Below are 14,394 nucleotides of genomic sequence, written 5' to 3' on the forward strand. Positions count from 1 at the left end.
TATGACATTGATAACTTGATACTGAAAAATCATCTTTGAATACTAAACATATTGACAGAAACTAGACCCAAGAAGCTAACACCCTTAATGAAGAAAGGGTTCTCAAAATCATCCATCCTGTCACCTAAAGATCAGCCAGAAATTTGGCTTCCAAATGGATCCAGGACTAACTTTCAGTCATCTTTACAAATTTGCTAGAAATTTTTCAAAGAGTCAACCAGGCTTTTAAGCTCATTAGTTTGAAGTTTTAGATTCTTGAGTCTGAGAGTGGCAAGTTAATATTCGTAAACCTCAAAGTGATGATACCTAAGCCTTTTTCCTAGGGGTTTTTTTTTGAAAATCATAGGAATATTATTAGGGTAGAAATTAGAAAGGACAGAAAATTGGAGGACTTTTGCGCCATATCTAGATCATCTTGGCATGGTCCAAGCTAGCCCAGCCTATTCGCATATTAGGCTCGATTTTATCATCATCAAACTATAGGCATCTCACTAGACAATCAGCAAATTGTACCCTCAAATATTAGTTTCGATCTTCGGAAGTTGGTGGATCATCCAGTATTCTTTATCCGATGATGAAAACTATTGGAGAAGAGGGTACATGTTATTAGAGGACTGGGTTCAAAGAGTAATCAACAAAGACAACTGTGTATTATTACATATACCTTTCTCAAAACCTTTTAGGAACTGCTGTATTTAGGCTTTGTTCTCGTAGCTCTTTACTCTCAAGAACTGTGGAATAATTGTCTCTAATAATGAGGAATCATTTATCTGGTGTAAAGGTTATGGCTATTGCTACTCTACCCTCCGAGGATGCCGCCAAAGAGGAAGAAAGCGAAGATGCAAGGCATAAAGGGAAAAAATAAAAGAATTAATTTTCTATATACTGACAGTGTATACATTTTCATCAATAGATACATGATACATAATTTGAATTTAAATTTAAAATTCAAATTTTACAAATGTGTGGTGTAGATACTGTCAGTGTATATAAAATTTACTTAAAAAGAAAACTGCACATCAAGGATTTTGGTGAAACATGCAAGCGTCATAAGAGGGAGTGAATCATTTATGGTATGATATTTTGAAGCAAACAAAAAAGTCAAAATCACATGTGATTCATAATTTGAACAGTGGATAGCTTTATTTTGTAGCTTAGTATTCTAGGAGTTACGTACCAAGGTATCATGCCATTAAATATTCCAGTTCTTGACTAGTGGAGTGGAGTATATACATGAAATTCAGCTTTGAACATGAATAAAGCTTAGGAATCTTATTTATATACAATAGAATGCAATTATTAATTGTCCAGATGTCACGCCTCCTGACCAAAATAGTCGTGTATTGGCTATTCTTGACTACAAGATTTAAACTGTATCAACCAAATTAATTAATTAATAAAAAGAATGCGTATCCTGCTGCTTATAGCAAAAAAAAAAAAAAAGGTTTTTTCAAGCCACAAACAAAGGAAATCTTCCCTCATATAGAGTTGTAGAAAATGAGTTTACTGCATATATTCATTTATTTATTTACTTTAAGTGGGCTTCCACTACTCTAGGTTTTTTTTTTTAGGTATAACCCACAGGTGTCCGCATCCGTTACCTAATTAAAGCTTCTCTTTTCAATTAGTCTATTATTCAAGAATAATTTCAGTCCCCAAAAAAGCAACACATATATAGACAAACACATAAAAAGAAATAGTACTAGCATTATTGCAAGTATACATTCCTTCTCTTCCTAAAGTCATAGTTATCACCAACTCAAATGTATAGTGGCTATTGTTTATTGGACTTACAAATTCAAATAAATTTGTTTAATGTGTCATCAACATACATTGATTAACAAGAACTCCTTGTAGATGTGTATGTAAGTGCGCCAGAGGTTAAACATAAATAAGGAAAGAAATATTAGTCAGGTGATCATAAGATTCTTGTTTTGATTCTGAAACCTTTCCCCTTATAAGGCTTGAAGTCTGTTGTAGACTCGGGGAAAAAAAAGAGAGAGACAGAAAGAACTTATTTACTTACCACAAAATAAGACGAAATCCAGAATGCGTGGGTTCCCGCTATGACTACTGCAGTGATCATCAGAAGAATGGCTACCTTTCTTGAGTAGCCATAGGTGATTTGAGAATAATATTGAGAACATGTGTGAAGAAATAAAGGCTCAATTTATCTATATGATCTATCTATCTTGTGCAAATTCTCTGGGGTTTCTTAAGTTTGTGGCTGCAAAATGGAATAGTCCCTCAAGAGGAAGATTATATTACATGTTTCTCATATGTTTGACCAACTTTAAATGAAAGTAAAGCTTCTAGGAAAGGAGGAGAGCACAGCTCCGATTGAACTGTGTCTCCTAGCAATAACTTCTTTTTTTCAACAAAGGCTTGTGAGTAAACAAATTAAGTTATGCAAATAAAGGGACAAAAATTAAAAGCATGGATAAATTGCTAGTTTGGTAAATGACACTTTATCAAAAGAAATTAAACAAAATAACTAAAAGAGCTATTTATAATTGTGTTTGGGAGGGCTAAAGTAATATAATTTAGTTGACAACTAAAATTATAAAAAAGAATTTTAAAGTTTAAAAAACTTTGGGGGAGGGGGGAGGGTTACCCTTGCATGTCCCCCGTTATGTCTATACACGATCGTGGTAATTGAGATTCTAGAAAATAGAAATTTATATTCAACTCTCATTATATGCTAAAGTTTTTCTTTCACTATGTGTGGGTTAAATTGTAATATCATTGAGTTGTAATTCCCATCGTCTGTGAGTTAGTTTTTGATTGTATTACTCCCACAATTATAAAATTTTTGTAATTTTGTATATACAAAAAAAGAAATACTACAACCAATATTGCAAATATACACAGTCCATCTCCCCCTAAAGTCATACTTATCACCTAACTCGAATGTATGGGAAGGACGTGAGGAAACATGCTCAAGAATTTCTCAACAAATAGTGATTAGGCTACATTAATATTTGATGATTACTGGGGCAGAAATGTTAGAGACCCTTTCCCAGTTTCTGAAAAAAGAACTCGGAGCTACAAACTACCAAGGCAAAGGCTTTAAGAAAAAAAAAAAAAATGAACCCCCTACCAGGGACAATAACCAGAGTTATAATAGAAGGCATAGTAAACCATAAGCTAAAGCACAAAGTAGAGAATGTTCCAAATTCAGAGTTAAAAACAAAAGAAAACGTGCACAATTCCACTTCAAATCTGAGCTGAAAGTACTAATAATTCGTCTAAATATATAATTAAGAATTAATCTTATATATATATATTGTCAGTATATACACTATTTGTTAGATACATGACACACGTGTAAAATTTAAAATCGAAACTTAAATTTTACATGTGCCATCATGCATGTAACGATGATAGTGTATATATTGTCAGTATATATAAGATTAACTAACTTATATAGTAATAAAAGAAAAAAAACTTAAATATCACAACTGCAATCTAGTCCTCAATTATTTGAGTGGTGATCTACGAGGTATTGCTTTTCTTCTATGCCTTCTTATAGGAAGGTGGACTTTACGGACTTCTTGTTCTTGGGTGTTGTCCTTGACCTCTAGGCCATTGTTTGGTGGTGGCTGATCAACTTCACCATTGAGAAAGGTTACTCCTACGGACTCAACCTGCAGAGGAACAAAATTATTTTGTAATCAAGTTTAACATTCCTAAAACGTGTCGAAAAACACAATTCCTACAACATAATCTCCAAAAAAAAAAAACAAAGATTTCTTACTTTGCAGGCGATTGAACAAAACTTGTATGCTGGATCCATGATATGTCCTTCACATATCTCACACTTTTGGCCATTCTGCACCGACTTGTTAGCTTTTGCATGCAAAAAGAAAATTGGCCTGGAGTTAACTATATATGAAGGGCTGTATGCCATCAGTATCCATATCTTCCATTATATCATCTTTTGGCACTGCTACCTGTTTAGATGCTTTGTAAACCTGCAACATGATGATAGGTAAAAGATTACTCAAACCTGAAAGATGGTGAAGTACACATCTTCAAAACAATCAATATGTTGAAATAAGGACGAAACATACTTGCAAAACATCATGATTTTCATGCAAATCTCTGCAACATTTTCCGCAAATCGGTCCATCCATACAGCTTTTGCAAAAAACTGTTTTCCAACGATGGCCTTCTATGTCACAAGTATCATTGTCTCCATAGAAATTTGCTTGAAGCAAATTTTTCATCCATAGTGGTCGAGCTCCATGAGGTGGTGGCATGATGACGACCCTTTTTCAAAAATTTTGCAGAAGGAAAAGAAATAATCACAAACTAACTGATTGTGAGTTCTCAGAATCTTGAGTTCAATGAAAGTGTAAGAGAAGAAGTAGAAAATTTTCTGTTCTTTTATAACTGGTTTATGCTATAAGTTTTTGGGAAGTTAAGAAGAAATTGGAAGTCTTACTATTAGTTTACGATTATTGACTTGTGTCCATAGTGTAATATAATTGGAATTTTACATATTACCAAAACTGATTTTTGAGTGTAATATAGAAATTGCTAATTGGTTTCCACTATGTATAATTTCATTCTCAGAAGGCGATAATACTATAATTGCACTCTTTTTTTTTTTTGGAATAATAATTCGGCTACTGAATATGGCAAGCTTACCTTGCATGGCGTTGGACTGATTCGTTTTTAGGCATCCTCCAAAAAAAAAGGTAAAAGAAACCATTGTTAGGACCTTAGTAATCAAGCCTGATCTAATTAGGAATCTTTAATATAAGAAGTCCTTGTTGGGACCAATACGTCTACTTGTGGTATTTTTTTCAAAAAAAAAAAAAAATTTCCTTAAAAATTTTTTTCAAAAAAAACTTTTTTTTCTACAAAAAGAAAAAAGAAAGTGTGCACATAGGCACCAATACACCATTAGGAAGCTTTTTTTTCTAAAATTTTTTTTTCTTAAAACAAACTTTTTCCTAATGGTGCATTGGTGCCTATGGGGACACTTTCTTTTTCCCCTTAGTTTAGGCTTTTAAGAACTTCTTCAACCCAAACGTTGCCAAATAATTAAAGGTTACAAACCCATAAGAAAAAAGTAACAATCACAATCATATTGTATTAAGTATCCTATATCGCTCTAAGTAATAATTAAGAAAATGTTCTTGGAAAATAAATCGTTACTTTGTCTTGGTTATCAACTTATTTCTTTAAATGTTCTTGGAAAATAAACTTATTACTTTGTCTTGGAAAATGTTCTTGGAAAATAAATCATTACTTTGTCTTGGTTATCAACTTATTTCTTTAAATGTCTTGGTTATCAACTTATTACTTTGTCTTGGAAAATAAATCATTACTTTGGTTATCAACTTATTTCTTTAAATTAACAAATAAAAGACTTAAGATTGTAAAATTTGTAAAATTAGTCTAAATGTTTACAGGATTTGGGTTTTTTTTTTTGTTCCCGTAACGACACATCTAATCTAGCCTAATCTATTCCCAACTGAGTCGAAAGAACCTGACGGGAACTTGAAACACCATCAAACCAGACAGGTACACCATGCACTCGTATGGATTTAGAACAATCATCATATAAAGACACATTGATGGGAGACAAGATTAAAACCCTTGATTCCTAACCACAAATAATGTGGTAGCCAACTTCTATAAGGGGAATTGGCTAAAGGGTTTGGTTTTTGTTGGTTTAAAAAAAAAACAACAACAACAAATACCATCACATTTAAAGTCATAAACTATCCCATTTATTGCTTGCTTTCTTGATAAACGGAAATACATATAAGAGATCATACACCATGATACCATCTCACAATACAATTAGAGACCAAAAAAAACGAGAGAAACCATGGCCAAGAATGCTATGAAACTTGTAGCAACTTTCACATTGCCTGCAAGAGTTATCTGCACTGTAAAATGTTATCTTGAATGTAAAGATCGGCCAGGAAGAGTTGTGTGGGAGAAAGAATGCTTCAAAAAGTGCATTAATCAAGGTTTAGAAGCCGTCTCTAATTGTGCATCTGTCTGAACAAATTCAAATTGCAAAGAAGTTTTCATCAACCTCGGGTATAATTTTTTTACTCTTTACACTAATTATGCTTGTAGTACATGCAATGAAAGCCTTGCCCGAGAATGAGTGTGTTTTGCTTCCAAAGAAAAAGAGAAATCCTATTGCCAAAATGTTTTACGTAAGATTTCACCATCTATGCAGATTTATCCAAATTGGAAGGATGAGGAATTTCCTGCCATGAAAACTGCAGTGATCATCAGAAAAATGTTTAGCAGCCATGTAAGGAATATTTAAGGATATCTATGGTGAAATATATGGGTATGGATTGAATGTATTCCAGTTGAAGAGAAAAATAAAGAAGGTGACAACTTGGGTTTTCCTGATCAATGATCACGTAGATGCGGGGCAGGGCCTGGTGCAATTGCGCGTAAAACTACACCATGCATTTCGCGATCCAAATCGGATTACATCAGCTCGATCCGATCTAGACAGTTCATTTGAAATGGACGATTCAAATCGGACTTAGCTGATGTGATCCGATCTGAATCGTGAAAAGCACGCTGCAGCTGCACCCAATCACCCAGAAACCTAAATAACCTATCTGCTTGTCAGATTCCAATACAAATTTCAATCAGATTCACTTTAAACAATATCAAGTCAAATGACCACGAGGAAACATGCTCAAGTATTTCTCAAGAAATGATGACAACTCTACATTGACATTCGATCTTGATGATTACTGGAGCAAAAATGCAAGAGATGTTTCCAGTATTGCACATCTACTCGAACAAAAGAACTTACTAACTACCAGGGCAATGAATTCATATACCAACTTCGAACCATCACACGCTCTGGAACATATTAATGCAAGAAAACGTAAAGCATGGAAATTCAGCATAATCAGTGTCTTAAAAGGTTAGAGATGCTATGAATCAATGGGATGTTTCTCAAAGGACTTTAGATACTAATTTCAATCAGATGGTTTTGCAAGTCATTCATACAGCCATAACTTTCAGGCCCTCAAAAAACCCCCCTGGGGCAAAGGTTTAACTAGAGCAAAATATTTTACCATAACAGACGTCCACCCAAAGTTAACATGTCTTGAACAAGAGGGCCAAGCTGTGATTTTTAAGCATCCACGGCAATTTTTGTGTCAAGATATGAGAATTCTTCAAAGAAGGACTTGAAGTGCTCGTATGAATGTCTCACGTCATCAACCGCACACATTTCCCTTATGCTGTGCATTGAAAGTTGAGGTGCTCCAACATCAACTGTTCGAATCCCCAATCCACTAGCCAAAATGGGACCAATGGTTGAACCACAAGGCATATCGTTGCGAACCACGAAATCCTGCATTGAATGTTTTTTAGAAACTTATAATTATGGCAATATAATCAGACTACTTGTTTCAGATGCCACCTAGTAGCAATGCTCAATATTTTCACATTGAAATTTGTTACTAGAGTTGTAACTACATACTTGAGATCAAAAAATCATGTTCAATAGCGAAACAGCTTGCAATATATCCACTTAATACTTTAAATTGTAGAAATAGGGTTGCCTATATATCTTCTCATGTCCATTAGGATGCCCTTATTGCTTGGTAACTCAATCTGAAGATTCAATTAAGGTTCTTTCCATAACTACCTAGCAGCTTCTACTAACATGATCTTTCAGAAATGTTAGTTCTCTCAAAGTTCATGTGCATAATACAAACTTAAAAAAGGCTTTCATAAATTGGATGACTTCTTAAAGTGATCCCTACTGCTACTTCATCTGCTGAACCACTGACAAGTATTTGTATGATTACCTGAATAGGTAGTTTGTGCCTGGCTGCTATTTCCCTGAATATAAAAGAAGTGACTGCATTTGTTGCATAACGTTGATTTGCATTATGCTTGATGACAAGGCCACCGTGCAATTTAGGCTGGTGGTTTTCTTCATGCTTATCCTGAAAAAAGAAACTAGTCACATAAAAGGGCAACAACTACCTAGATAATGGAATTTAACCAGGACTACAGAAGCAAGCATACCATATAATTAGGATGCAGAGCATGTGCCATGTCAGCAGACACCAAGAAACTCCTCTGGATTGCTTTTGTTACTAACTGAATTGCAGTCATGTTGTTGCAAAATATGAAAAGGTCAGCAATACAGAAAAAAAAGAAAAAAACCTTCTTCAAGCAATTTTTACAATAAATAAAAGGTAATGAAGGCATGCAACTTTCACAACATCAAAGGAGGAGAGCAAAAAAGTCAAACATCTATGCTGTAGCTACGACAATTAGCAGCTAGAGTTAGCATTTTAGAATTTCCCAGTAAACAGATTCTTGCTGGAAAAACTTGATTTACCACATAGCCTCAGCTAAGATGAGGGCACAAACACATGAATTACCAATGAATTAGTTCATCTTTTGACAATTTTGTGTTGTGCCTCCGACCCTTTTTAAGCATTGCAGTGGATGTAGAGAAATGGCAAGACCAAGCTACAAGAAAATTCATAACGAGAAAAAGTAATTTGGTCATTCTCCTGGTTGAAAATTCAAACAAAAATGGAAATATTTGTCCTTAAGATATGCTCACAGCTTGAAAAGTGAATATCCTTTTTCTATTTTTTCACACCAAAATTCTATGAGAAAAGACAGAAATATGGACTACTGAAAACAAATATAAGTACACAAAAAAAAAAGAGACGACTATTTGAAACAGCAAAAATTGCAAATACATTATGCTGCAACTTGGAAACTATTCTGTGTATCAGCATGGTGATGACATCGAAATCATAACTAGAAGGCTTCTGAATCATGAACCAAAGCTGACATGGAATTAAAGAATACTCCAAATTCAGAGTAAAACCAGAAGACGAACCAAAAGGATATGAACTCATTTTACCTTCAAATCTGAGCTGAAAGTACCAGTAATTCGTGATAAAGCATCAAACATAACAGGAGATCCAGCTCCTTGTGCTGAGTCTGACCCAACCTCCTCATGATCAAATAGGGCCACCATTCTTACACCAGTCTCATTGTCAAGAGAACTTTCAGAAGATGTAGCATCAACCAGTGCCTGAAATTTGATGTCAAAGGACAAGATAGGAGAAAGCCTACGTAATTAAAAAGGTCAAAAAGTATTCATCTTACATCTCCATATATTTATATATCCATACTATTAATGAAAAGAACCTAATGACTTTGAGTGACACTATAATTCAGAAACTAGATTTTTTTTTTTGAAGCACCACCCACGCATAGTGTTGCATGGAGTTTCTTTTGTTCTGAAACTGTATGTCAAATGACATGCAACATTTGAAAACTTGTGCAATTCCAAAATATGGATATGCAAACAAATATTGCTTTCACAGTGAATAAGTTCAACAAATCAATAATATAAGAAAAATCAAAGCCGAACTTCCAAGCATCCCTTTTTTTTAAGTTATAAATACTTCAACATTTTTTATAGTTTGACGTACTAAAATATTCTAGCAAGACTAGTGAACAGAAGAAATTCTGAATTCAACCTTTTCCCCATCTCAGATGAAGAAAAATTGGTAGAATCATTTGATATGAATAAAACCACTTTCTGTGAGATATCAGCCAAAAGAGTGATGAGAGCAACAGGCATTAAAAGCTGAACGCGTTTCAGATGCCAATGTAGGCTCCTTTGGAAGTATTCATGTATCCCAAGGGTCCTCGAAGCTAACTATCTCTTTTAAGATAACATCAAAAAACCATCATACCTTTAAAGAGCAGAATGACATGCAGAGATTATCTAGTCTTCCAGAAAAAACAAACTCCTTCATAGCCCCCGCAATAATGCTTGGTTGAGTATCACATGCTTGCAGCTCGAAATCACATATATCATCTGGCTCACACCCAACTTCATTTGCGAGAAGCTAAGCAACAATGGCAAAAGAAACAAGGAATATAAATTGGAGAATAAAAGAGTAAAAAGCTTTCAGTAATTAAAAAATTGCAAACAAAAGCTACAAACCAGATTTGCAAGTGGGAAAAAAACGAACGAAAGGAAAGTTGGATGTGATGTGGCTCACCTGCAGAAGAACAGAATGGTGCTTTTGGTGACCACTAGATGTCCTTCCAGTGGACTTCTTTGCATCAGTTGTAATTCCACCATCGACAAAACCATTCTCCGCAGCCACTTTATTCAGTTCTGCCTGCAATAATCAAAAAGATTGGATGATAATTTGAAATCAGGAGCACGTTCATTTATTTTTCATAGGTGTCTTCATAGCCCCATATTATTAATGCCACAGCTAAATGGAAGAAAACAAAGATGTATGAACTTGAAAACCAATATGACTAATTAATGATGCAACACAAAAAATATGCTGTCTGGACATCTAATATTGCTCTTTTCTAGCATACACATGATATTATGTGATGCAAGAAGAAGATTCACATAGGTGGTATAGTGATTTTCTTAACAAATGAATGGGTCATTTGGGACAAAACTGACAGCTTTATGTGAAGAACTCAGAGAAGAAGCAATTTGTACAAATAATGAACCGAGATTAATGATACAAACTTCACAAAAATATTTGTATTCTAATAATAGACTGGAATTCCTACTCAAGATAAAGATTCTATTTCTCCTAGACACTAGACAAAATAAGAACATTGGGATCCTAAATAACTAGAAAAAGGGATACCAAGAAAATCCTAATAAAACTAAAAAAATGCTGCAACAGTAAACTGCACAACAGTAATCGTACAAACATAGTTCCTGTTGTTATTTTAATTGATCTTGCCACTATGTCATGCAATTTTGTTGCCTTGAGAACACAGAGGCCATTATAATGTAGCAAGTGAAACATGTTTACTGCAAGCAGATAAGGAGGAAATGGATTAGGAACCCCTTTTTGGTGGCTCAACTTTCTGAACTGTTGCAGCTGATTATCAGAGCATATAACTATTAATGATGAACATGCATAGAGTGCATGTGCATGCCCCTGTCACTGAGTTTATTTTTGGGTTTGGGAGCGGGCCGGGGGGGAGCAGGGCGGTTGGTCTGTTTATGCACATAAAAAGGGTCTCAAACCTATTGATGGACATTGGCATCAGCCTGTTTTAATTTCTCAAGTGACACTAGATACTGTCCACCATGATAGTTTCCCGAGTTACAGGTGTTAATGTTAAAAGCTTCTATCAATGTTTTACAAGCCAAAAGCCTGAATGAATATTCCAGCTTTAATATTAAAATAATGTATTATTACCTTGGCCAACTTCGTTGCCAATAGCCAAGGGCACTTGAGATACAAATGATTGAAATTTACAAGATTATTGATGCATGGAAAAATATATTTACTTGTAAGTCAAATACATACCTTGATCACTGTAGCCAATACTGGAACAAGATGAACATGTTTGTTCACCTTAAATCCATCATTGACCTCCCTGCCCAAAAAAAAAAGAGAGAGTACAAAAGTATTCCAAGAGCACCAAGAAGAAGCTGAGAATATCTAGCAGTTATTGAGAATTGCATTATAATAAAGGTACCTATCCAAGTGAATTGCCAGAGTAGGAATTCGCATTATAGGCTCCCCAATTTTAACAAGCTTATGTGAATAAGACTCAGAACCCTCTTTCTGTTCTCTTATAATCATCCTGCCGGCAACAGTTAAATCACGATCAAACCATGTGTGCCACAAACCACCTCCATATGTTTGTACACCAACTTCCAAATACCCACCTTTGGACACCTAAAGCCATCAGAACCCAGACTAAGGGTTAAACTCAAAACTCTAATTCTAGATTTCAACTCAATTCATGGGGCAATTAAATACATGTGCAAATCAAAAAACAAAAAAAAATGATAACCTTTGAGACAGGCTTTAGTTTCAGACACGGACTGTCAGTATGAGCACCAACAATCTGAAATCCATTACCAGCAATGTATCTGCAAAATTGCAGCAAGTTAAACACAACTCACTTGAAGTCCCAAATGTACCATGTCATCGGCTAAGTTTAGTTCAACCACCCTTTAAATAGATTCAGAAACAAATGTAATCACTGTTAGGTACCAGCCCCGACTAATACATAGAAAGTATATCTAGTCCAACTGTTCAAACAACTAGTATGGTTTAGAAGAAGCTACAAAGTTCATGTACAACCCAAATCCATGAGGCTGTAGAAGTCTAGAATGTTTAGGAACTTACCTTTTAACAATGACGCTTAACTTCTTTCCCTAACATAATAGAGACTCAACCCAACATAGTAAAGAGTCAATAAAGACTTGAAGACACAATTCTAGAGATTTTCAGTAACTAAAAGACCAAAATACCCCTTAAGACCTAAATGATAGAAACTTTAAAACTATGATGAACATAACAAAAGACACTATTCTTGTACCTAGCTGAAGCATGAGGAAGATATTAGAAGCTTTAATCTCAGATTTCTTGCAACTCTTTGTTGACTGCATTACTATGAATGTGTTTGGATAGCAAAATTATTCTAAATATTATTTTGCTTGCATCACGAACACAATTTCCAATCAATTTTTTATCTTTGCAATCACCTTTTTATCTCACATACATCACATCACAAAATGTGCTACAGTAATTATTCCAAATTATATTTCAAATAATATCCTATCCAACAGCCAACAAACCCAAGCATGCATATTGCAGCATAAATTTACATTCAAGCATTGTGGTCTTAGCATGGTGAACAGGTAATTTATGAACTTATTCATTTGAGTAAACATAACCTACTCCTGATAATTCATCAGTGCAAACATTTGCATTTTCCAAGTAATGTAAACGAGGAGCAAAAACTACCAAACAGCAATTTTCAATTTAAAATGAACTCAAAGCAATTGAGAATCACCTTGACAAAGATGTCCATTGGTAAGGTGAAAACTTTAGAACAGCAGAAATAGTATGACTAGCAACATGCACACAATATGCCATGCTCGAAGACAGGAATTTGTGTCTGGTTTAAATCAACTATATAATTCATGCATCAAACCAAGAAAAGAGAAAAGAAAAACTTATATTACAGCTTTTGGCCATTTCAAAAAAAAGCATGGCATGATTGATGATGATTTACCTCTTACTTGGCCTTTTTACTTCTTTTGGTTAATTCAAATTTAAAATTTGACGTACTGTATGGCCTTAGGAACATTGTTGTGTATAGTGAAACTTCCATTAGACCTCACCTTACTGTTCTCACTTTTATTTAAGGTTTATTCCCACATTCAAATTTAATATGCATAGATACATGTGTTAATTACAGACATAGAATTAATAACAATGCTCAATTTTATCTCCCATTGGATTTCTTATTCCAGTTATTTTCTCTGTAATTATATTTCCCCTCCTTCAAGGCAGACAAAAAGATCAATTTTCTTTTCCTGACGTGGTTTCAACATCTAGTTTACCAAATGGCAAATTAAAGAGCCCAGAAAAAAGAGTAATCTTGAAACAGAACCATGTATACATAAATAGAATCATATATCTTCAAAAGAAATAAATAATTCAAGACAAGAAGAAAAAGCATACTTTTTACCAATAGCAAAAGCAACAATTGTTGAATAATTCCTAGTGAAGTAATATTTCTTTCCAGCTTCCAATTTCCAGTCCTCCCTCTCCAGTATTTGCTCATAACCTGCACTCTTCAGTCTCCTCTTTGCTTCCTCTGACAACAAAACCAAAAATCCACAAAAACCCATGAAGGAAACATCCTAAAAACGAAAAATTAAGTATTAAAAAATTCAAACTTCATTCAGAAACCCAATCTTGAAAAACTTTAGCAATCAGTACAAAAAATGACAATTTAATCTAACTTCCTATTATTCTCGTTTTCACTTTTAATTTTCAGAGGGGGTGAAGATTATTTACCAACTGCGTGAAAAGCTGTTGGTGAAGCGTTCAAGAAATCAACAAGATCGGCTGCCACCGAATTTGCCATTGAGCCTTCTCTCTGCTCTGTTTTTGGAGTGTACCTTGAGTGCGGGAATAGAGGTAATTGCTTTGTTCACCCACTAATAAATACCTTGAGTGTGGGAATAGAAATTAGTAATATTTACTGATTAACCTCAAGGGATATAGTTAATTGCAATTTATACCTCTAAACTATCACGGATTTGTAAATTGCGCTTTAAACTATAAATGGTAGCATTTACCTACCTCATATTTTCTATTTTTAGCAAATTACTCAAATTGGTTAAAAATACCAATAGAATTTTAGGGCCAAAAAGTCCAAAAGATCGTAAACATTTTTTTTCAACGAAAAATTGATAACATCCTTAATGTATAGGAACAGCAATGAGGTTGAAAAATCCACTTTCATCCTCACTTTCTTGTCCTGTCCTTTAATAACCCAAACCCACTCCTCTTGCAATTATGGATTTCATACTTATCTTTTAATCTT

At 34.3% G+C, this 14,394-nt stretch overlaps 1 protein-coding gene across 1 annotated transcript; it reads right to left on the minus strand.

Annotated features, from left to right (window-relative positions):
• Positions 1 to 6,948: 6,948 nt before the first annotated feature.
• Positions 6,949 to 14,018, minus strand: LOC113717152 (probable aspartyl aminopeptidase). The gene is made up of 11 exons (XM_027241820.2): positions 13,863 to 14,018; positions 13,524 to 13,659; positions 11,842 to 11,920; positions 11,521 to 11,723; positions 11,349 to 11,418; positions 10,056 to 10,178; positions 9,744 to 9,899; positions 8,900 to 9,073; positions 8,041 to 8,115; positions 7,818 to 7,958; positions 6,949 to 7,357 (listed from the first exon to the last, which is right to left on the minus strand). The coding sequence occupies exons 1-11, from the start codon at positions 13,930 to 13,932 to the stop codon at positions 7,136 to 7,138; spliced, it is 1,449 nt and encodes a 482-aa protein (XP_027097621.1). The 5' UTR covers positions 13,933 to 14,018; the 3' UTR covers positions 6,949 to 7,135.
• Between the last annotated feature and the right edge of the window lie 376 nt (positions 14,019 to 14,394).

Source organism: Coffea arabica, chromosome 11c, assembly GCF_036785885.1.
Source record: "Coffea arabica cultivar ET-39 chromosome 11c, Coffea Arabica ET-39 HiFi, whole genome shotgun sequence".
Lineage (NCBI taxonomy): Eukaryota > Viridiplantae > Streptophyta > Magnoliopsida > Gentianales > Rubiaceae > Coffea > Coffea arabica.